General features: G+C 37.1%; 2 protein-coding genes across 4 annotated transcripts in view; one reads left to right on the forward strand and one right to left on the reverse strand.

The window, feature by feature from the left end:
- Positions 1-25,556, reverse strand: part of LOC139985122 (NLR family CARD domain-containing protein 4-like) — a 346,343-nt gene that overhangs the window by 303,675 nt on the left and 17,112 nt on the right. The window lies entirely within an intron of this gene.
- Positions 1-25,556, forward strand: part of LOC139985144 (uncharacterized) — a 125,661-nt gene that overhangs the window by 96,555 nt on the left and 3,550 nt on the right. The window contains exons 1-7 of one of the 3 annotated variants that reach the window (XM_071999395.1): positions 1,967-2,984; positions 9,287-9,457; positions 11,000-11,097; positions 12,884-12,983; positions 16,011-16,105; positions 21,555-21,660; positions 23,020-23,111. In XM_071999395.1, coding sequence (XP_071855496.1) covers positions 16,097-16,105; positions 21,555-21,660; positions 23,020-23,111 — 207 coding nt within the window. In that variant the 5' untranslated portion in view covers positions 1,967-2,984; positions 9,287-9,457; positions 11,000-11,097; positions 12,884-12,983; positions 16,011-16,096. Of the gene's footprint in view, positions 1-1,966; positions 2,985-9,286; positions 9,458-10,999; positions 11,098-12,883; positions 12,984-16,010; positions 16,106-21,554; positions 21,661-23,019; positions 23,112-25,556 lie in introns of those variants that run through there. The other 2 variants (XM_071999396.1, XM_071999397.1) reach the window with 2 other exon arrangements.

Consider the following 25,556-nt stretch of genomic DNA (forward strand, 5'->3'; position numbering starts at 1 on the left):
TATAAAGACGGTTTATTTGAAAAGATCGCACTGTGTTTATGGTAGGCGAGAAATGAAGCTAAAAAAGAGCTGTACATTCACGATGATGCATAAATGTAGGCATGAAAATATTCTTATCCCTGGCATTTGGTGGGGGGGGGGGATATGGTGTATTACATCCCCTTCACCCATTTTCATGGGGGGATATATCCCCCTTCCCCCCCAGGATCGCCGCCCATGATCAGACTATTTTAAGTGGATTCGAAAGTTTTGATGGTGTTGCTGTGGAGTAGTTGAATGTCTACACTTAAGGTTGTGCTAAAGAAAACTAGTGTGAAGTGTGAAAACTGAACTGACCGATGTTAAAACCACTATTGCATAATTGCATGAAAAATCAGAAAATACAGTTATTCGATAAATAGCCGTTGGGTGGCCATGTTGCCCAACCAGTTATTATTCCTATATACAATAACGCCTGACAAAAAGAGGTGCGCATTATATCACGTTACCTACATGTAGCTATGTACCACATTTTAATAGCAGATGTATAGGATATCTACTACTTGAAATCGGTTCGCAGGACTAGGAGAATGAGACCCCTCTTATATCGACCCCATTTTCAATATAGGATTTCAAGGGGGGGGGGGTCAGATCCCAAATGACTTAGGTAGAGCCTACACTTTTATGGAAAGGCCAGAGTGGAAAGAAGAATTTAAAACGGAGATGTGGTCGTTGGCTTCTTGAATGCAAATCTCAGTAGCCCCGTCTCCTGAATTCTTTTTGAACATTGATGGTAATTGGTGCACTCCGAGGCATAATAAGACTACCAATTAGGTCTAAAATTTGCTCCATACACCATGCAGTTTTGCCTATGAACAATGTTTTTGTAAAGTCGTAAGAGGGGGGCATGGGCGGCGATCATGGGGGCGGGGGAAATGTCCCCCCAATATTTTAGGTGGGGGATATAGTATCTAATATCCCCCCCCCCCAATATTTGGTGGCATCGTTTTTTGTGGCTATAAATAGAAACTAATGCGTGAGATTATTTATCCAAATCATATTTGGCGGTGGTTAAGGCTAAACTTCATCCAACACACGCTTCATGAGGTAAATGACGCTTCGTGATCGTTTCTTTGACCTGTGACCGTATAGCAAGTTGTCACTCATGATTATTATGATAATGTCTATACATCTCTTGTGTATGAGTGTAAGTACGTACAATCATATGTATGATCCACATCGATATGGGTTCACTGGGTTTCCATTTGGCCTGTTTCCTACAAGATTTATAACCGCAGGCGCGTAACCAAGGGAGGGGGGTGGGGCGAAGGGGGAAACCCCTTGAGAATATATATATTTTTTTATATCGCTAGTAATAATTTCAAAATAGAAAATAGATGCAACTTACAAGGCCTGGGAAGTACCATTTCCAGCAATCTGGGAGGCATTTTCGGCCAAAATTTTCGTTTACGCTTCGCGCCAACACATGGTGGCGCTACGCTTACAGTTTGCCTAAAAGGTTCGCCCCTCCTTGGCAAATTCCTCGCTACGCGCCTGTCCAACCGTGTAACAATTTGTTACTCAAAATCACCAAAAAACGTCACAGACTTTCACCGAAAGTAGTTTTTACTTTTTTTCGAAATGAATTAGCTAGACGGACCGCATCCGTAATGAAATTTGGTTTGCCGATAAAAAAGGAAAACAGGGCTGTAGCAACCAGTAACCAGTAACCAGTATATATATATATATATATATATATATATATATATATATATATATATATATATATATATATATATATATATATATATATATATATATATATATATATATATATATATATATATATATATATATATATACAAAATATCACGAAGCGCGCGAACAATTTTGGGGATGAAAGTTGCTATGCGCCTGCACCCAAGCAAATGTCCCCCTCCCCCCAATATTTGAAGCAAATCGCCGTCCCTGGGGGGTCGGGCGGGGAGTGGTGTACACCCGTAGCAGTTACCTTCTTCTCAGCAGAATGTAACGTTGCCCCCTCCCCTTCTATTCAAGTGTACAATTTGGAAATTTTCTAATTAATGTTGAAATACCAAAATACTTTCATCTCGTCATTTCAAAAGTTGTTAGAAATGATAAAATATTGACTTTTTTCCAAGCTTGTAGTAAAACAATATCCGGAAAAAATGCTTAAGATGTCTAATTATCTTGCTGTCTTGATGACACTTGTAGTGACGCAATACTATCACGGTAGATTTCGCTAGTCGATAGTACTCGTTTTTTCTCGGAACTTACACTCGCCTCCTATCTTTGCTTTACTGGAAAGTCACGACCATCATATTTGTTTTCATTATTTGCATATTACGTTTTCATTATATATTTTGTGTTGTGCCCCTTTTTATATATAAAATATCATTATTATATAATAAAAATATGTTGTGAATAGTCAAGAGGCCGTCTTAATTGTGATTTGGTGAGTTGCAGTGTAATAACTTAATTATACTATTTTTTATCTTTTCCATAAAACCTATACGACCCATAACACGTAAACACGTTCAAGCTGCTGTATAGGATTCTATGAACGCATCATTACCAGAACATTTTCGAGGTGCAAATGATAAATTGACATTTTGCAGCATATCGTTGAAGTCCTCGTTTTTAGATCTAACGAATTTGCCATTTTGTTGTAAATTGCTATTATTTGAATTAGAAGCTTGATCATTCATCTCAAAAAGAGGGGAATTTCCCTCGTGGCCAATGGAAACGACTTGAACAAGTCTCCTTTTCAAAATCTATACAACCAACGACACAGTGTGTAAAGCAGCGTTTCAAGAACGGGTGTTACTGTATGGTTGTACTTACCTGTTTTTTTTTTTGGTGTGATTCCCCGTAGCAACAGTACTGGCTTACTTAATATGAAGATATTGCAATATATTCCAGATGGAGAACACACTGAAAGAAACAGACCTAGAGTATTGCAATTGTTAAAGAAGAAATCCCACGTATGTGTTGTGTTCCTTTCATTGTTAGGCTATCTACCTAGGCCTACAACTTTTGTACAAGGACAGTGACATTTATACTGTATAACGTTGAAGTTATAGCTTAGGTCTTCTCTAGTCATATACGAAAAATGCAGCCTTAGGCCTAGGACTAGGAGTCCAATGGTTTTAGTTACAATATACTACCGCAATGCCAGCATAAAGCGTGACCTAGGCTCATCACAGTGTAGGAATTGCTGAAATATGGTGATACTAGCCTGTTACAGTGTTCGTTGCTTACAAGTTGAAGCCTGGGAGGTTTTCCTCCCTCAGAATACTTGGATCATATTAGCTTATTGAAGTAATGTTCTACACTTGCCAGATCATCCAACTGTCCGAAAGGTTTTAGTCAAATTTAGTCATCAAAACCTACTCTTCAAGTACTCTGGATTTGTTTCCTCTCCTGGGATATTGCGGATTTAAGTGCTGACCTGCCAGTGAGTAAACGACTCAAATGAAATGCAAGGTTTTACAGAGATTGAGATTGTATATTCCATATCATATACAAGCATTATTGTAGTCTGTGTCACTCAAAATACTCAGAAGGGGCTATAGCTCCCCTCTCAAAATACCGCAGTGATTTACACTACCCTTACTGGTCCAAGACAACCCATTGTTGGTACATATCCATAATTTCCAGGGTTTGTGCTGTTAATGCTCATTTCCTATTGACGTATCTTCAGCTTCAATATCACTTTTACATACTTTTACATAATTTACTTACTAAAAGTGTAGGGGTCTTTTACAGCTAACATGTGAAGTTGATTGCCCGCAAAGACTGCTGACATAGTGTCACGTTGCTGGGCAGGGTCAAGCGGTAACGGAGGGACATTTGACTGTTTTCCTTACACATTTTGTCTCTCTTTGCATTAGTTTGAGGGAGTATGTTGCAATTTCTTTTGTGGTTATCTAGACAGGTAGTTACTTGCTTCATACCCATAAACTTAATTCTTGTGGCTGTTACTGTAGGGAAAATATGGCATGATAAACATCATGGTAACGGAGGGACACCAAATGAACACGTGTTTTCACACTTTTTTTGGAAGATGTCAAATCCACTGTTCTTAAGTTGCACTGACCATGTAACTTATATCAGGTGTTGGCTGGTACATTGCTTCACATACACCATGGAAAAATTAGATGAACAGGCATCAATTGTCAAATCTACAGCTGATTTCGTACAGTAACGGAGGGACAATTCCGATGGTAACGGAGGGACACAAAATGTTCAGTGTTGTTTAGTGTAGCCTTTTGCCTGTTTTTGCTGCTTAGATTCAATATTTTTATTGCTGTTGGACTAAAAGTTATATTACTTAGGGAAACAAGGATAAGAACATTAATCCAACAGCTATGTTCACCAAAACATTAGCAATTTTAGTTGTTAATAAATATGTAAGAAAAAATAGTAAGAAATTGATTAAAAGAACAAGTTTAAACAGACCACTCTTCATCATTTAGCACTCTCTAACTGCATTATTAGCAACTGTTGGGGGGGGGGGGGCTGGTGGCTAGTGCACTTCAAAACAAGTCAGTAAATCACAAATTTACAATAGACAGTTCACAGGTACTGTACTGTACCATATGCAGAAAGGAAATTTCATTACAGTAGTATGACAGTCACATTTTGTCTTCCAAATACTACTAGTACTTTGCAGAAACCACTTGGTGCAATAATTGATACTGGGCTTAAAAGTGAAATGCTGAGCTAACTTCTAACTTTAATGATAAAACCATACTGTAATAATGCAGTGGTATTATAAAAATTTAACAACTATCAACAATAATAATACAAAAACATTTTGAGACATAACATGATACAGTTACAGTAGCTACTGTACTGCAGAGGTTCAGTATGCCTGAATGTAATATTTGTGGATTAGAAACTATAGATGAATTAACTTCCTGCGATTTTTTATAAACTCAAAACAAAACAACAATATCATCAAAATAAAAGACAATATTCCAATCACAACTATGCTTTGAAGATGTCTGCAAACTTTTCTATTATTGGTTCCTTGCTTTAGCAAAAGGAACCTATGCAGTCAGGTTGGCGTGTATGTATGTGTGTGTATGTGTGTATGTATGTGTGTGTGTGTGTGTGTCTGTGACACTTGCTTGGGTACGCTCTATCTCAATAAGGGAATGTTGGATTGAGGCCAAACTTGGACTATAGATCCGCCATATGGAGAAGGTGTGCCCTATTGTTTCTGGTGCCCACAAAGGTCACCAAAGGTCAGTTATGGTCCAAAAACCGAAAATATTAAAACTGCAATAACTCCCAGTGCCAATGTGTGACAAGATTGATATTTTGGGACAAGTTGTGAACTGGTTAGGGGAGCATTTTCAAACTTAACGGTCATGTGATCCGAGGTCACCAAAGGTCAATTAATGATAAAAAACTAGTATTTTTGCGATAACTTGAGAACGAAATGTCCGTTAGGGTTGGGAGTTGCTTCAATGTTATTCAATTGTCGACCCGCATCTGGGTGACCCTTGACCTCAATTTGACCTCTGGTGACCTTTACGTGTTTTGGGGGATTTTTACAGTTTTGATGCTATTTTCAGTTGTCAAAGGTACCTTCTGATCATAAATGTCAATAGGTTGACCCCGTGTGACCTTTATGTGCGAAGTTATATGGGGTCAAAGTTTTTCGGTCAGAGTTAGGATGGTTGTACAGACTTGTCGTTTTGTTTTTTGGAATCAGGAGATTAAACTACATCTGAAACCAAGGTCAAAAGGTCAAAGGTCACATTAGAAAAAATGTGCTTATTTTGGGAGGAAACGAGCAAAAAAGGAAATGTTGGGTTTTGATGCTAGATTTGGATATCAAAGGTACCTTCCGATCAAAAATGTCAATTGGTTGACACCTGTGTGACCTTCGTGTGCGAAGTTATACAAGGTCAAAGTTCATTTTCAGACATTTAATGCAACAACTCCCAGTTCCAAGGTGTGACATGGTTGATATTTTTGGACAAGTTGCAAATGATATAGGGAAATATTTTCAAACTTAACCGTCATGTGATCCGAGGTCACCAAAGGTCAATTAATGTTAAAAAACTAGTATTTTTGGGGCAGAAAATGGGCAAAGAAAAAATGTTTGCATTTGTATAGTTTGATGCTCTAATTTAGGTCTCATCAATCAAAAATGTCAATAAGTTGACCCAAGGTGACCTTTGTATGTTAAGTTATATGAGGTCAAAGTTAATTTTCAGACATTTAGTGTAATAACTCCCAGTGCCAAGGTGTTACACAGTTGATATTTTGAGACAAGTTGCAAATGGTATAGGGGAATATTTTCAAACTTAAGGGTCATGTGATCCGAGGTCACCAAAGGTCAATTAATGATAAAAAACTAGTATTTTTGCGATAACTTGAGAACAAATTGTCCGTTAGGGTTGGGAGTTGCTTCAATGTAATCCAATTGTCGACCCGCATCTGGGTGACCCTTGACCTCAATTTGACCTCTGGTGACCTTTTCGTGTTTTGTGGATTTTTACAGTTTCGATGCTATTTTCAGATGTTAAAGGTACCTTCTGATCATAAATGTCAATAGGTTGACCCCCATGTGACCTTCGTGTGCAAAGTTATATGAGGTCAAAGTTAATTTTCAGACATTTAATGCAATAACTCCCAGTTCCAAGTTGTGACAAGGTTGATAGTTTTGGAGTAGTTGCAAATGGTATAGGGGAATATTTCCAAACTTAAGGGTCATGTGATCCGAGGTTACCAAAAGTCAATTAATGATAAAAAACTAGTATTTTTGCGATAACTTGAGAACAAATTGTCCGTTAGGGTTGGGAGTTGCTTCAATGTAATCCAATTGTCGACCCGCATCTGGATGACCCTTGACCTCAATTTGACCTCTGGTGACCTTTTCGTGTTTTGTGGATTTTTACAGTTTCGATGCTATTTTCAGATGTTAAAGGTACCTTCTGATCATAAATGTAAATGGGTTGACCCCCGTCTGACCTTCGTGTGCGAAGTTATATGAGGTCAAAGTTAATTTTCAGACATTTAGTGTAATAACTCCCAGTGCCGAGGTGTTACACAGTTGATATTTTGAGACAAGTTGCAAATGCTATAGGGGAATATTTTCAAACTTAAGGGTCATGTGATCCGAGGTCACCAAAGGTCAATTAATGATAAAAAAACTAGTATTTTTGCGATAACTTGAGAACAAATTGTCCGTTAGGGTTGGGAGTTGCTTCAATGTAATCCAATTGTCGACCCGCATCTGGGTGACCCTTGACCTCAATTTGACCTCTGGTGATCTTTTCGTGTTTTGTGGATTTTTACAGTTTCGATGCTATTTTCAGATGTTAAAGGTACCTTCTGATCATAAATGTCAATGGGTTGACCCCCATGTGACCTTCGTGTGCGAAGTTATATGAGGTCAAAGTTAATTTTCACACATTTAATGCAATAACTCCCAGTGCCAAGGTGTGACAAGGTTTATTTTTTTGGACAAGTTGCAAATGGTATAGGGGAATATTTTCAAACTTAACGGTCATGTGGTCCAACGTCACCAAAGGTCAGCTAATGTTAAAAAAGTAGTATTTTGGGGGGAGAAAATGGGCAAGAAAAAATGTTTGAATTTTTACAGTCATGCTCTATTTAGGTCTCACCTTTCAAAAATGTCAATTGGTTGACCTTCGGGTGACCTTTGTGTGTGAAGTTATGTGTTAATTTTTTTTAATTTAATGCAATTAAATCTCAATGCCAAGGTGTGACATGGTTGATATTTTGGGACAAGTTGTGAACGGGGTGGTGGAACATTTTGAAACTTAAAGGTCATGTCATCTGAGGTCACCAATGTTATCATATCTGTTGACACGCTTGTAGGTCTCTTATATTTCTTACATTTTCGACGCCATATTTAGATCTCAAAAGTGCCTTTTGATCCAAAATCCGATCACATTTTGTGATCACAAAAGTGTTGGCTATAGTGTTGGTTACTTTATGGGAACATGTAGGACCACAATTACTTGGACTATTTGAGCCCAATCTTGCTTGATAATATTATGTGTATTGTCATATACCCCAAGCAAGGAACCACAGTGCCCTTGGGCTCTTGTTTTTAATCCTGATCAACAAATTTTGAGTTTGCTCTTGCTGAAGGAAAGTGGCTTTGGAAGCTCTTGCAAATGGAAGAAAATGTCCTTCATTCTCACAGCTGAAATATTGCTCACAGTTTTGAACTGGTTGACAATCAGCAGTGTATGAATGAAAACTTCCATTCTGTACCTTCCAGCCAGTGTTTGTGGTGTGGTTTTTTTCTAACTCAAAGGTAGCTTTTCTTGACTTCCATAACTTCACATTCTGAGGAATTTATTAATGTTAGTCAAGCTGTTGTTCTCCTCACATAAACAGGAAGTCAAGAATTCCATTTTAAGAACACAACTACTTAACAAGTAAACTCCCACTGGCAGGAATCTGTGCACAATCTTGCATTAAACAATTGTCCCTCCGTTACCAGTAACGGAGGGACACTACTTCACTTGTTCTTTATTTTAGCATAAAAGTAGCTAACTCCTTGGTTTAACTTTTCTTTAGTGGTTAACCCTATGAAAGTGTTTTATACAAATTATGAAATTTTTCCAGCATTGAATGACTGAAAAATAAAAAAAAATGTATTTTTTTTGTAACGGAGGGACAGGTAACGGAGGGACAAATCAGGTAATTAGCAATTACTGCTAATTAACAATTTATAGACATTGAAGGGGAATTATTCCTGTGATATGCATAATATTGACCATGACTACTAGGCTGTGTAAGTAATCTTTCTAAATCATCTTTGTACTAGGAAAAATTTGGTTTTGAAAATATCCCCAAAATTCAATAATTTTTGGCATAACACAAGTGCAAATTGGCATGTGTTATATATGTCAATAACTTTTTATTAAATTAGTATATTTTTGTTCTGCAAGCACAGTGGTAAAATATAACTCTTTACCTATCTAGCCATACCACATTTGACCATGTTCTGTACATTTCCAATTTCAACCCAATTGTTACATTTCCCTTGACCCTGCCCTGCTATCTGAATGCAAAAGTTCCTAAAAACTTTCATAATAGCTTCAGAAACAAAACACTGTAATATTGTATAATCATTCACTAAATTAAAAAGATCAAAGATTGGATCAAAGTGGAACTGCTACTGTACCATTGGTTTTTCTTTATTGTGAGTATCCTTTTGTTTCTGAAATCGTCTGAAATTTCTGAACAACTAATTTGATTTCATGTTAGTGTTTCACTTTTGATTTAGAAGTCACTGAGGCTCGAACGGCTCCATGATGTAATAATTCAACCGTAGGAAGAAACCCTCTAGTGAATATGAAGACGCAGACCGTACTGGATGGAGAAGAGCAGGACCTATGAACCTATCAAGCTTCTTTGGTATCCTACACTTCTTGATGCACAGAGTTCCATAGGAATGGTAAGAATAAAGTAAATATGGTTTGTTGTGACTTCATTCACCAAACTGCTGGCTAGCAAGCATGGTTAAGGAAGTTAAATTCCCCTGCCACTCTTTATCAATATCATGTCATGATAACATTTCTTCCTTACATATTTGAGAGCTAAATACTGTTTAAAATAAACACATTTAGAGGGCATTCAAAGATATACAAGCACTGGCATCCATTAGGGTGGTGAGCACTTGCCACCCCCCCCCCTCCATGGGCTACACTAGGGCTTCAAAATCACTATCAGAGAACATAAAATATCTGAAAAGTAAAAATGCCTCAGCTGAAGTCCCCAGGGACTCCCACCAGGGCTTAGATTTATACTTCATATAATTTATATTTTTCTCTCTAACATGTAAATACATGCTTTAAAGTTAGTACAAGAGCATAAGAAGTCAGAGATGTTACAGGGCTCTTCTGAAGCACACAGCTAGGGCTCAGATATACATTCAACAGAGTAAGATCAGATTAAGTGCTTCTATTCCTGACATGTCCACATGTGCTTTAAATTGCTAGCAGTTTCAAAAAACGATGTGAAAATACTAAAGATTTGGAGAGCTTTGCAGTACTCTTGTAAGTCCAGCCACTATAAACAGAGAACACAATTGGAAATACTTCCTACTAATCTGAGTATATACAGCTGTCAATACAGAATTGTCACTTGCTGAGTCAGTCACTGTAGTTGGTTTTAAAAAGTCTAATTGGTCTCAAAATTGAACTAACTTCACCCACTTGAGTACGGTGGCTTAAAAGGGACATAAGGGGAAACTAAGTGTCCCCAAATTTCACAATGTTGACTTTTTTATCTCATAACTATTTCAACTCAAAATTGTGAGGTTACAAGTGTCTTCATTTGCCAAATTTGTGGAAAGAACTGACCATATTGGATAGCTATTGACCAGCTGAACAGGGTAAGTGAGCTATAAACCTTTGGAGATTTAAAATCTGGAGAGAGAGACCCAGAGAGTGGTGTAACTAGGTCAATGTAGACAATGCAGTCTCCAGGGGCCTGGTGCCATTAAATGAAGAAAAATGATATAAGAACACCCATGCACCAAAGCTGACACACTAAATTAGATACAATTACAGTATCTCCTGATGAGTGGAAATTAAAAAGACATTCTGTCCTCAATAGGAAAGAAGGTGCGAAATTTCACAAATTTCTCACTAAAGCCCACACCATGCATGGTTGGCTTTGTGTGAGGTTTGACTCTCCTTTGGGAGCTCATTTACATCACTGCACCACACCTTTATATGCCACTTTCACTAAACAATGGACAATCCGGTTCAAGTTTGATGGTTTACTGGTTACAGTAGTTGTTTTTACACTTACCTGGTTATTGGAATCTGAAGTTTACTTTCCTGGACTCTGGATTTTTTTTTTTCTGTGAATGTCCATGTATACAGGGTAGTGAGCTAGAGACATACACATATCGATTTCTGTTGACATTATTAATATCTACTATCAGTAGAACTTAAATGTCATTAACATCATTTTCTTTTTTCTTCATTAGTTACCAGTTTTTGATGGAAGTGTTCATACTGAGCTGACAAGGACAATGAATGGTTCATCATCTGATATTTCCTCCATGTGATGGTAATCATATTAATGGTTAGTGTAGAACAGTGATAGTAATGTTTCAAGAACCTCTGGTAGATTTTATGGATAGCATTGCAGATCAAGAAATACTCTTTTATCTCCATTCACTCTCACTAAAAGAATTTTATACAAAGTTTTAACTTATCCACTCAAATACAACTGACATAATTATTCCCTAGTAAGGACATAAAAATGATCGGATTCTTGCTGGATTAATCCAGTTTTTGGTATGTATGTTTGTAATGAGCTTGCCATGACACAATAGCTGCCTAAACACCCTCTGGTACATTTTACCATTTGCCAAAGTGAAATAAAATTGCCTCCTAAGACTCAAATGAATAAAGTCTTCTAGAACTCCTGACACTCCCAGAATGGTAAGACTGGAAAACAACTTGTTTGTTTGTATGAAAGTAGTTTGGGTTACTTACAAACATGTCTTCTGTTTAGGTATTTATTTCCTTCAGATTAAAACCAAAAACTAGAAATACCATTTTAGATATTCTATAATGATGGAAACATTAAAGAAGTCAACTCAGACTTTATTGCTGAGCTATGTGTTAGAGGTATTTGTAATGACTACTCCATCAAATAAGAAAAAAACACCTTGATTAATTCAGGTAAGTCACACATAGGTCACACAACTATGGATATAATCTTGAAATGTAATGTAATTTGTTTGTTATGATGTTATTTACTGTAGCACAGTAGAGATGACTGTTTTAAGGATTTGCTTAAATGTTGGAAATATGATTCAAAATGCAATTGGACAGTAAAACACAAATCAACCCCACCTTTGATATTCATCTCAAAGATGTCTATCATACAGGCTAAAAATAATGGTTGGGTTTGCTTCTCCCTTAATTCTTTGATATTTTTCTCCACACTCCTGATAAACTGTCGCACACCAGTTCTAAGATCCACAATCACATCCTGTGGGGCTAAACAAGCATTTTTCAAGTAGGGTGTACACAAGTCCAGTGACATTGAAAGCCAGCTACAGTTCCATGCCAATTGTGTCACCAGATCCAATTGTTTAAGTCTTTGTTTATCCAAAGTTAAAGTATATCATTCTTTATAACATATTTCACTGGGCACTTAGCTGACAACTGTAGCCACTACCCAACCCCACCCTCTCACACCAGGAGTGCACAGAGCAAAATGTTATGATATAACAGTACTATATATCAAATTCTGCAGATAGAAAAATATGTACTTTAACTCAATCTTTTAAATTACAGTGTCATCATTTCAGAAATCCAATATATTCATCAACCTATAGTCAGTACAGTGCACCATCGGTTCCTTAATTATGTGACCAGAACCCTTTATCATGTTTTTTTCAGGCTCCATTTTTTTCAGGGTGTCTTTGTGTTAGCTCTTGTTTCTCAATTGAATATAAACCAGACTGGATTGCTAGTGGTATTTTGCCTAATGTTTGTATTAAATATTCAATGCTTGTCTCAATTTCAAATTAATGTTTCTTTATATTTCAATCAGTTTGGTATTAGGTGAGCTGTATATTCACTGTGGGAAGCATCTTGAGACCTTGAACTCATCTTGTACAGTCTATAGATTTGTATTCTAGTTGCATTAGTTTCTTTACATTGTTATTATAATTATAACTGAGTATTTTTTTGGAAACTACAGTAGCATACCATATGTTTATAATAGCTGTGCTCTGTGTTTGCCACGGTTACATGATAGAATGCTGCTACTTGCAGACCGGGTGATTATAATTTACATTAATAATAACTTTATAACTGATGACCAAATGCATTTTGTTTTTTCTCATCATCAGGTAAACTGGAATTATTCAGTCCTGAGATCAGCCTTCTTAGGGATTTACCATATCCGGATTACAGCTCTTGGAAGAAATGTGTACAGTTTTCATGAGCAGGGTAATTAGTGTTGCGCCGATAATCGTTTTCAATATCGGTATCGGCCGATATTTGCAATATCGGCAGCATATCGGTATCGGTAAAATTTTGCCTAATTGCCGATAACAGCAAGCCGATATTGAACTTTTTTTTTCACAGCAGAGCTACTTATTTATACTTGCAATGATTTGTTAATCTGCCCAAGACGATCCATTTCTTTAGCGTCAGTTAAACTCTTATTCATTTTCGAATAATATCCATGGAAACCTGACCCTCCGTAACCTCTAAAACACGTCTACGGCACGCGAATATAACCAATGACCTTCGTGAACCTTGGCCTACACATAGCATTAGTGCAGCATGTATACACTGTACTGTACTAACCATTCATTTTCTCAAAGGCCTCCGTGAAAACCTTGAACATGATGCATAACTGCACTTTTAATTTTCCGCGAACACACTGCCGATTTCCCGCCGGTGTTCGCCCAGCGAACACGCCGAGCACGCGAGCATAAAGGCGTAGTGTCCAGGGGCCCGCCTTAGGGCCTTGGTGGGGTCATGGGGTAGAACCCCTTGTGGGGATCCTGGGGGATAAAGCCCCGAAAAATTGGCTTTTTTTTGCGTGTCTGGCGATAAAAAAAAAATCGCAGTTGAGTATGCAAAATAATTTTCTTATATAAATTGTCACGAAACAGATGAAAATTTTAAAATGACAAGTTAGAGTAGCTATATTATGTTATAAAATGAAAAGAGATTTAATCTGTCTTTCAATCTTTAAAAAGTGCAACTTACAAAACTTCCGATATTATGAAACAAACAACGTTCAGCAAAGCCCTGTCTCTAGACTGCCTAACAATGAATAGCGTGCACAATGCGTACATTTTTACAACTGCGGTGTTTAACCCTATACCCAACTACCGCCGTACATGTGCTGCGAATTTTCCCAGGTACCTTCCCAAACACACTGTAAGCTCATCCCCTGTGTAACACCTGTTTGTTAACATTTTTTGGCAAGTTGCCAGGGAACTTTTCAGTTACGTGAGATCCGTAACCGCCGAGGTGGTTAGGCTATTTGCTATACAATTAACTATGGTAGGATATTATTTTTTCCGTATTTTTGGAAATTCTAGAAAATACTTTCTTTTTTCCCCCGCTTAAAAACAGATGTGGTCTTACGGTATATTCATAAATGGATGCACTAGAGCCTTGTTTACATGACATTAGTTGCATTTAGTACGATATGCCAGTTTTGCGTGAATTTTTCGAAAGTGTTTTGTTCGATCTTTCGTAATATTTGAAAGGTGTACCACCTTACTTTCCGTACACAATTGGTCATTTCTCTACTGATTTTCAGTTTTTTTCTTCTCTATACGGTCAAGTGAATAAGTTGTACATTGAGTATAAACTCAATAAATTATCATTTTTACATTGTGATCGACAGTTCGTAACCTAATTAAGATGCAATTTTGCAAGCATACGTTAACACTATAGCTACTTGTAAGTCTATACGATGTTAAGGCTCACATTTACTGCGTCCATTTTATTATCGCGTGCAGCGCTGCAGTGAAAAAGATTCTGGTTGGATTTCAATTATAATTCTCTTTTTCAAAATCAGGAAAAAAGTCATTCTTTTCAACTTAGGACAAAAGGAAAACAAAACACCATATTTTGTTGTTTACTTGAAGATTTATTTGTGAATGTATGCATGACTAAAAGTACGATTTTGCCTTTATTTTGTCTGTTAAAAAATATCGGTATCGGTATCGGACCGATATTGGGATGATAATATCGGATATCGGCCAAAACCGATATTGGTAATATCGGCGCAACACTAAGGGTAATGATTGTATGGTCCACCACCTGAATCTTAACCACACCCACCCATCCCCCTCTTCAATGAGAATACAAGTGTTTAATTGGATATTTTTACTCCATGATGTATCAGATGATCCCTTATGGGAAATTTCCCCAACGGAAAGTCTATCATCCAGCACCCCCTTCCCCCACCCAACCCCCATCAATGCCAATCACTGCAAAACAAGACATAACATGTGAACAATCTAGTTAGAATACTGCTGAAGGTTGTGCCTTAAACTCAGGGATTACATCTCTAATCTTTCAAATCTGACCAATTTTAATGGTCATTAGACATCCATTGTTTCATTATGAAACAGTTCATTCCCATTTGAGCATCTAATGCTAATGAAGGCTTTCTGTTGTCACTGTCTCCAGGTTGAGTGGATATTATGTAATATATGACAAGGTCCACCCATCCCATCATATGAAATATTTGTCATGGATAATGATAGGAATTGAGTATTGCACTATGACAAGCAACAGTTTATGATTCTATCACAAAAGATCGTACAACACAATATGACAAGTTCTTGTAGGATTCAGCATGTTATGTCATTTGAAATCCGTAGTGCATTTGTATTCTTTTTATGTTCTTAAAGTTATTGTGTAATGTAGTAATTCTGTTAAAGGGGGGGGGTGGCATCAGGTTGCTGTCTATTGGCAAGGTTGGAAATGAAGTTACTGGGAAAGTTTTGAAAGCAAAAATAACAACATTTATATAATAGAGCAGCCGCTGCTTCACACTGGTATACCCAATATTTGACAAAAGCAATCCTGACCAGTAACTATGCCTAACTTGGCTATTTGGTGTTCATACAAAGATGAACAACTTCATTGGCCTGCTGCACCAAATAAAGCTAAAAGTACCAAATTAGAAAGTGTGCTGATCAATTTCGTCTAATCCAAAGGATTGCAAACATGTTATCAGTGTTAGCCTATTATTTTGTTTTGGATAAATTTTCAATAAAATGACTGAACTTGCAATTATAGCTCATTTCAGGGACACAGAATCATCATAGCATTAGCTTGTGTGTCTCTGAGCAATGTAATAACTGTTGAGTAAATATTAAAAAGACACACTCAATAACAAAGGTTTTATTGTTTGCATTAAAGCATATCTAGTTCTGATATTCTCAATATACAATAAGTGACAACTGATTCTTATTGTCTTTGTCTTTATCTCCTTGTTAGGTAAATGTGGATTAATCAGTCTTGAGATGATCTTTGGGGGTCACATGATGCGGATCTTGCACAGAATGGTTTACAATATATAGCTGATGGTAATGGTAAGTGTATAATTATTGTATAGCAAGACTGGTAACTAGGTGGGCTGTAGTTACAGTATAACTAGATTTGAGTCTGGGTAGAAAGTGACTTTGTTACTGCCTAATCCTGGAGGAACAGTAATTGTCTTGAAACTTGCTTGATCAACAAACTCCCTAAGGGCCTAAGGGAAGATAAGGTAGTACCCAGTCTTTACAATGTTGCCACACTCCTCTGTATTACCAGCCTTACTTCCACAAAAATGTAGTAATGAACCTACTTGAGATTTTATCCTTTTGATATAAACACAAGATTTGCTGAGGCTAAGAAATAATTAAATATTAACCATGTATACTGCATCAGGTAGTGAGTCAGTGTTATTTTCTATGAAGCCTACAGTATGTGCTTCCACTTGCTTAATGTGACATATGTAACAATTAAGTCTTTGTTAATAAAATGTAGAATCACTAACTGGAACCATATCTCCCTTTCCATTCTAACATTTCCTACCTACCCCTCTCAGCGCATCTAAAACTCAAGAAAATTGATATCAACTTTAAATCTGGAGATAATCTAGTCTTTATGCCATTTTCCAATGTGGTATATAATTTCCATTCTTACCCATTGTTTAATAGTGTTGATAGATTCTCTTAATGTGTTTTGTCTAAAGATGGTACATTATTTGCACTTCAGCTATAGTACTGGCCATTCAAGAGATATTTCCATCAAACTCAAGCACATGCGCTTTCTACATCTATTTTCTGTTGCAAGTAGCTCAAAAATTTGGTAGAAAACTTCCAGCAATTGTTAAAAGTTGTTTTATTGGCAAGGGGAAGGGGGAAGGGGGCTTCAAACTCTTCGGATGTAACATCAGTTACCACTACAACTGTTGTAAATAACTAATTGTATTGATTAGCTCAGATGCTAAACATATTCTTAAAAAGCAGCTACCCTGTAAGGTGCTTTGAATAATGATATTAGTCCTGTGCTGTTAGCTCTGTCAGTCCAATAAACCCCAAAATAGAAACATAAATAGAACAATATATATATATGCTGCCGGGCCATTCCACACCAAGTGGTCCCAACATGGAAAAATTAGAAAGGGTTATAAGTTGTCTCTCTTTGTGTTTGATGTAAAGTAAGTAGGTTAGACTTTCATAAACGGTTAAAGTTTTCTTCTTCTGATTTCTCAATCTTGGATTTTAGCAATGAGTATCGATCTGAAACTAAAGGCACATTCACAGTGAATTATCAAACAATAATTGAAAGTAGAAGAAATCCTTAAATGAAAGGAAAGTCCAAGCTTTCTTTTAATGTGGCAGTTAAATGCAGTCTGCTTATTTATCTAATAACACAATTTAACAAATTTCCTTTATTACTGGTAACACAGATTATGTTAAAAATGCCACACTCTGGCTGTGACTTACGTGACAAAAATAGAAGGGAATGTTTTCCTCCAATAATATATAGTGTGTGAGAGCAAAGTGAGCTACAATTGTAAAGGTACTGTAGCTATAAAGGTTGATCTGTAACACCACCACTTTTGATCTATGTAACAAGCTTTAACAAATTTAGGGACTCCGGAAGTGTGTGACTTACGTGACGTCACGTAAGTCACAAAGGGAAGTGTAACTTACGTGACAAGTTTATTCTCAACACTTTCACACAGTTTTGATGTCTTCTATACTATAACAGGTTTATCATAACACCTTCCTATTTATCAAACATACCTACTCAGTTCTAAAATGTAGGAACAACATTTATAATGTGAAGTAAAATTTAAAGGTTACATACAGTAAGTGAATTGCAAAAAATGGCTCAAACAGCTCAATCTTAGAACAATATTACTTGTTACTTTAAAGTCTCATGACGTGTTTGCCAAATTTAATCTTCAACTTTTCCAGCTAACTGCACTGAAAGCTCAGTGAAAATGTTACCCTTCTATGCTGTTTCCATATCAATATTCATTATTTTCATTTGTTTATATGTCGATAAACAACAGATTTCTTAACAAGTCCATAGATTCTACAAAATTCAATCAAAATGTGCAAACCCGGCCGACAGATCATGCGCCAATCAAATCTCTCTGTTTTGTTAACAACGGTTATGCCTAGGTCTACTTTCACTTTCGTGGCTCTCCTGTGGTAGATTCGTTCTCTTGAATAGTATCTTTCTGTCGGTCTTACAGATGTAGCTTGCAAAATTGTATCATTTCATTCCATTGCAATGAATAAACAGGTATTTTCAAGAATTTCCTCCGTTAATTGGGTAAAAATAGTGGACGATAAGAGTATAAATAAAGTAGGTTACATTTGTGTAATGAACGTGCTGATATGGGCGGTTGCAGTGATTTTACAGTAAATCGTTTGCGCCATACGGGCAACAGAAAATAAATTTCTTTTGTTTGATTGCGAAAGTTTTTCTCCATTAAACCCCCCTGGTCAGAGTGCATTTAGAAGTTAAGAAACATTGAATCTGCTTCGGGACTTTGTTTTATGAATTTCATCAGCAAACACATATTGAGACTTTAAGTTCTTCAAATGTGAATTGCAGTCTACCCCTGAACTGCACAAGGTGCTTCAGGGGGTGAAATTTGTTTAATAATGTTTTCGGGCTAGTTGGAGATTTTATCTACCGAAAGAGGCCATTTCCATGTTGTGGTGGTCGCAGGCACCATATTTGTAACCTCTCCTGGGTACAGTACATCATCTAATTTTACAACAACCCAGTCTTCTACCTTAATATGAGAGGTCAGAGCTGGAACTACAACATAAGTAACTGACATAAGTGGATCTCCTTCAGTATTTATGTGGTTTTCCACATACACATCTTGCCACCTTCTGCCTTTACCACATGGATTTATATGGATTAATTATTTTAATCCAAATTCCCAAAAGTGACTAAAATGTTACCAAAAAGCTTAAAATTATAACCAAAAATGTAGAAATGAAAATACATTAGAAGTATTCTGTATTAACTAGTCTAGAGAAACTTGTTTACTCCTAATTAAGAAACTATTTAGCTACTGTACCGTAGCACTTAAACTGAGATATTTCGCAAAACTAGTCTGTAGGACTTTTTATGTACAAGTGAACACTTAGATTCTATTTTTATGTGGAATAGACCCCTCCCCTACCCCCAATCTCAATATAATGAACTTGTAAAGATATCCTTAGCCTGTGTTACCTTGTATCTTTGGAAACTGTGAGAGGAAACTGAGCAGTTTCACACGTGTGACTTACGTGACAATTTTTTGTGACTTACGTGACGTCGCTAATTTGCATACGAATACCGGTATTAAACGAATATCAATTAAATTTTACCTTGAAGTTATTCCTCAATGTGTCTTTTTCAGATGTAATAGGCAACTTAACAGATTTTTCTCAATACTTCACAGGATTTATTGATTTCTTTCAAAAAGTTGAAATTCTTCATTTCTCTCAGTGACTTACGTTACACAAGTTGAGGGCGCTATAATTAGCAATGGGAAAGCATTAACGTTTTGCAGTGGTGACAGAATTTATTGTAGGTATTCAAAGTTCAGGAATGATAGGCATATGACTTTACTCTAGACCTGCACTGAACTGGAGATTGAAAACAAGTGTACAGTAAAATGTCTCTCTGATTTGTGACTTACGTGACGTGGAATGGCCCTGTACAGTATACACACTGTACACGTATGTACTGGTTAAACATTCCTTTTAAATAATTAAAAGTCTTTTAATTTAGTGAATTAGCAATTTAAGCATACACTACATTGCAAATATTTAAAAAGACATTGAAATATGCACAGTATGCACTATGCAGTGTGCACTATATATGTGTGTACATGTTCAGTACAATGTTATTTTACACCAAGCACCATTAAATACACACTGTCCAAAATCATGTACAGTAAACACTGTTCATGTATGTACTGGTTAAACAGGCCTTAAATTATTGACAGTCTTTTAATTTATTGAATTAGCAAAAGCATTCACTACATAGCAAATATTTAAAATGACATTGAAATATGCACAGTATTGAATGGAATGACCAGTACATATACATGTACAGTGTGTACTGTACATGATTGTGGACAGTGTGTATTTATTTAGTGCTTGGTGTAAAATAACACTGTACTGAACATGTACGTTTGCCCTACAGAAACATGCTTGCAAGGGCAAACAGTGGTAACATTGTATCTTTATTCAAGGAGGCCATGTTAAACAACATTAATTAGAAACTATTGAAATGTTATTAATTAAAGGTGTTCTGTCTAAAACTCTGACTCCCTCCAACCCCCCCCCCCAACACCCTCCCCATAGTGCACTATGCAGATTTGTATACAGTATGTGACTTACTTTTACTGCATAGAGACTGCATAAACATGCATTCAAGGTATACTTAATTATTTGGTATGGTTATCTTCTGCTTCAAATTGTCTGTATGCATGTAACCCACCCACTTCCACCCACATCCTCTACCCAACATATCAGAATAGAAAATGAATGTGAACCAGTGCGTACAGTGTGCACTATATATGTATATATATATATATATATATATATATGCAAATGATAAAAGCTTCATCCAATGAATTGCAGCAGCACTGTGGACTTGGACTGTTGTTATGTCATGTGTGTATGGCATGACAACAGTGTTATATGCAAATGAGGAAAGCTTCATCCAATGAAATTGCAGCATCCATGAAAATGCAGAATGTCACACACGTGACCAAAAAAGTCATGGCAGTAAAACTGATTTAAAGTAATTCCTATGGAATATCAAATCAGTGCTGTTCTGTGGTCATTACTAGAGTCAACATTTGCACTGCAAACTTGCATACTATGGAATGAAAATTCAGAATATCATACACGTGACCCAACAATGTCACATACGTGACCAAATTTTTTTTTAGCTTAAATCTAGTGTTATGCTAATTTTTAGAGTGAAATATTTAGGTGAAATGTCTTGTTAGAATGGAAACACATTAAGGTAGTAACATGAGAAATTAGGTTTATCCAGCCCTGTTAGAAAACTGAGGAATTTGCCAATGTTTTTTGTCCAAAAAAGCCAGTTTCATTTCACGTCACATACGTAAAAGACCTTTATATAACCTCTCCCAGCACATGAATGTTCTGATTTTGGCTAAGCCATATGGTTTTGTAAAAGAGTCCCCATAGTGCATACTTAAGTACTACAATCAACCCAACTTTCTTTACCTAAAAGTAGTTACTTAGTGGTAAAGTGCAGATCTCCCCATTTTTCGTCACACACGTGACCGAGAATGGCCCTTTTACTAATTTTACTTTGTAATTTATTTTGAAACTACATGAGCATACCGTATGTTTATATTACCTGTGTTATTTCTATGTGTTTGACAATGTTACATGACCGAATTTTGCTACTAGCAGACTTAGTTATGACAATTTAAATGAATAATAACATTATAACTGATGACCAAATGCATTTTGTTTTTCTCATCATCAGGTAAACTTGAATTATTCAGTCCTGAGATCAGCCTTTTTAGGGATTTACCAGTTTCATATCCGGAATACAGCTCTTGGAAGAAATGTGTACAGTTTACATGAGCAAGGTAATGATTGCATAGTCGACCACCTGATTCTTACCCACACACCCAAGCCTCTCCCTCTGCCATGCGAATGCAAGTGTTTAGGTGGATATTCTTTCTTCATAAAGTGTCAGATGATCCCTTAAGGGACATTACCCCACCAGAAAGTCCTTCATCCAGCACTCCCTACCCCCCAAACCCCCTTCAATTTAAATCACTGCCAAACAAGACATAACATATTAACAATCTAAGTTTAGATACCTCTAAAGGTTGTGTCTTAGACTGACGGATTCTGTGAGACCTCTTTTGTTCAGTGTTTCTCTAATTGTAGCATCATCTCTACAAATTGTACCATAACTGTACATTTCAAGAGGAGTAAATTCTGATGTGATTTCTATATTATAGCCATGGTCATCTCCAATCTTTGAAATCTGACCAATGTTAATGGTCATTAGACATCCATTGTTTCAATGGACGGCTTTCTGTTGTCACTGTCCCTATGTTTCAGTGGATATTATGTAATTTTTGACAAGGTCCACCCATTGCATCATATTAAATAGTTGTCATGGATAATTATTAGAGGTATTGATTATTGACAAGCAACAGTTTATGATTCTATCACAGAAGATCATACAACACAATATGACAAGTTCTTGTAGGATTCAGCATGTTATGTCATTTGACATTCTTAATGCATTTTGTATTATTTTTATGTTCTTAAAGCTATTGTGTAGTTCAGTAATTATGTTATAAGTCTGTGTAAGGGGGGGGGGGGGCAGGTTGCTGTCTATTGACAAAGGTGGAAATGAAGTTACTGGGACAGTTGTGGAAGCAAAGACAACAACATTTATGTCTTAAAACAGCCTCAGCTTGACACTGGTATACTGATTGTTTGACAAAAGCAATCCAGACCAGTGATTAGGCCTAACTTTGCTTGACTTCAAAGTAACAAAATTAGACATTTGGTGTTAAAACAAAAACACAGTCATGTTAAAAGTACCAAACTAGAAAGTGTGCTGATCAATAAGCCTAATCCAGAGGATTCCAAACATGTTACCAAATTTAACCTCTTGTTTTGTTTTTGGGTAAATTTTCAAAAGCTGTATTTTCAAAAAAATTTCAAAAACTTGAAAATACAAAAGTGCCTTTCAATGAAATGAAATGAATTTGCAGTCTATTGAGTTGTTTCAGTGACACAATGTCATTTTAGCATTAGCTTGTATATCTGTGAGCAATAGAAAGACTGTGGAGTAAATATTGTAAAGACATACTCAATAACAATGGATTTTATTGTTTACATTCAAACATATCTTGTTCTGATATTCTCAATATAGAATTAGTGACAACTGATTCTTATTGCTTTTGTCCTTACCTCCTCATTAGGTAAATGTGGATTAATCAGTCTTATGACAATCTTTGGGGGTCACATGATGCGGATTCTGCACAGAATGGTTTACAATATGCTGATGGTAATGGTAAGTGTATAATTAGTGTATTGCAGGACTGGTACAGTAAGCTGTGTTGTAGTTATAATTAGATTTGAGTCTGGGTAGTACGTTACTTTGTTACTGCCTACAGTAATCCTGGGGGAACAGTAATTGTTTTGAATCTTGCTTGATCAGCAAGTTCCCTAAGAGCCAGAGGGGAAGATAAAGGCCTCAGTCTAACATATACCTGTACACCTTATATTAAGCACTGCATGACATACATTGTATTGCTTACCAATGTGTAAAAGTGCACAGAGGGATGTATATGTTAATAAGCTGGGTCCACTTTATAAATAGGCAGCAAATAGGCAGTAAAATGTATATGTTCAGGCTTTTAAACAATCAATTTAGTTCATAAGTTCATGTGTCCCCTTCCTATTAAATAGAGTCACTTCAAACTAAACAAGACCCATACCCACACTAACTTAGAACACTTCTAAACTCTGGTTTGTATTATAAGGAGGGCCATCCTTATTGTTAAATCTCAGTTACAAACTAAAGAATGAATTGTCACAAGTAGTTAAACTTGACCAAACCTATAGTACACAGTACATAGTAAGGCTTCCATTGGCCCAGTAGTTACGTCATATATACTGTACCTTCTAACTTGAGTTATTTCAACTTCAATATCCCAAGACTAAAATAAGCTATTTGAATAGGGTTAGTTTTCTTGAAAGTAGCCTGTAAGCTCCTTCCATTAGTAGGAGTACCTAAGTGAGATTATTTCCTTTTGATATACAGGTAAACCCAAGATTTGCCAAGACTATTAAGACATTTATAAAAAAAAATTAATATGTGACATACTTCTCCATCATTCTGTTTTAATGGAGACAAGCAGGGGCGGGATTTGAGTTGTGAAAGTGGAGGGGCAAACCTGCCATCAAGACTATCTAAGCGGAGCGCCACCATCGGTTGGCGTGGAGCGTACAAGAATTTTTTTGGCTTTACAAACCCTCCAGATGGCCGGAACGGCACTTCCCGAGTGCTCTAAGCTGCATGTACCCATCCTTGAAATATGGATCTCATGTCTGCAATTGTATCTAGATAGTTAATTATCGTTTAAAAATTTGAAGAGGATTGATAGTATAACATATGGTCAGATTGTGATGTACAACTTTTGTTATACGTCACTATCTAAGCGGAGCGCCATCATCGGTTGGCAAGGAGCGTCGAAATTTAAGCAAAAAGGAAATCCTAGATCAGCAAATATGACACCTCTGGTAACAATAAATCACATCTAGACAGTGCTTTCTCCCTAAAATTATAAGTATATTGTGCATTCTACCGATCAACAATATGTTCAGCACCCACTTCGAAATTCTCCCCGCGGCCCCCACTTCTTTGAGCACTTGGCAACAGGCGCGGCGGAACGTAAAAATTATTGGGGGGCTAATGTGTGGAGACTATCTAAGCGGAGCGCCACCATCGGTTGGCGCGGAGCGTACAAGAAAATTTTGGGATTTTTCAAACCCCCAGTTGGCCGGAAACGGCACTTCCAGAGTGTTTTATCCTGCGAATACCTAGCCCTTAAATATGGGTCTCAAGCCTGAAATTTCTCAGATTGCACGTAAAAGTCTGTAAAAACATTGTATTCGATGGTGTTTTAAGAGAGTAGCTATTACTCGTAGTGTACTCGCAAAGACGTTTTTGAGTGTAGTAAGGGCATTGGCGGAGCTAGGGGTATTGGTCAGGGGGCAAGAATGGGCAAGAATGGTCTGTAGGGGCGCTTTCGACACTATCTAAGCGGAGCGCCACCACAGGTTGGCGCGGAGCGTACAGAAAATTTCTGAGTAAAGATACTCCCTAGATTGCAGGAAATGACCCTTGCTAATTTGCAGATAAACGGAGAATAAATAGGTGTCGTCGCCATTTTGTCGGAAAATTACACCAACAGAATATGACAAATGTCAATAGGCATATGAGAGCGCAATAAAATAGTCAATAATCGCGAATAAGTAAAAAGTATTGAAAAGCTGAAAAGGGCGCCAGCAGTCCATATGAGTCCGTCAGGGGGGGGGGCATCCGCCCCCTGACTGTATATATGAACGCTCCGCCACTAAGTAAGGGGATGTTGGAGAACTGGCTCAAATAAGGCAAGTCATTGGCCTAAGACGAAGTTGTGTTACGCTTACCGGTACTCACACTCACTGCTTCCACTTTTCACGGGGCGTGAAGACGCGGTTGGGGTGACAATGTGGTCTATAGCAGGGGACGGGCCGAGGGTCCCCCAGCAATTACTAAAATTATAACACCTATATAGTATACGTGTGCATCGGACAGATCGACAAGTATGCATTGAAAATGGGCAGATGCACGTTTCGGAGCCTTGGTAAATATTGGGGGGCTTATCATGCATTTGCCCCCTCAACTTTTTCATTGAGCCCCCCAAGCCCCCCGGTTCCGCCGCCACTGCTTGGCAAATATTGGGGGCTG

Source organism: Apostichopus japonicus, chromosome 17, assembly GCF_037975245.1.
Source record: "Apostichopus japonicus isolate 1M-3 chromosome 17, ASM3797524v1, whole genome shotgun sequence".
Taxonomy (NCBI): Eukaryota; Metazoa; Echinodermata; class Holothuroidea; order Aspidochirotida; family Stichopodidae; genus Apostichopus; species Apostichopus japonicus.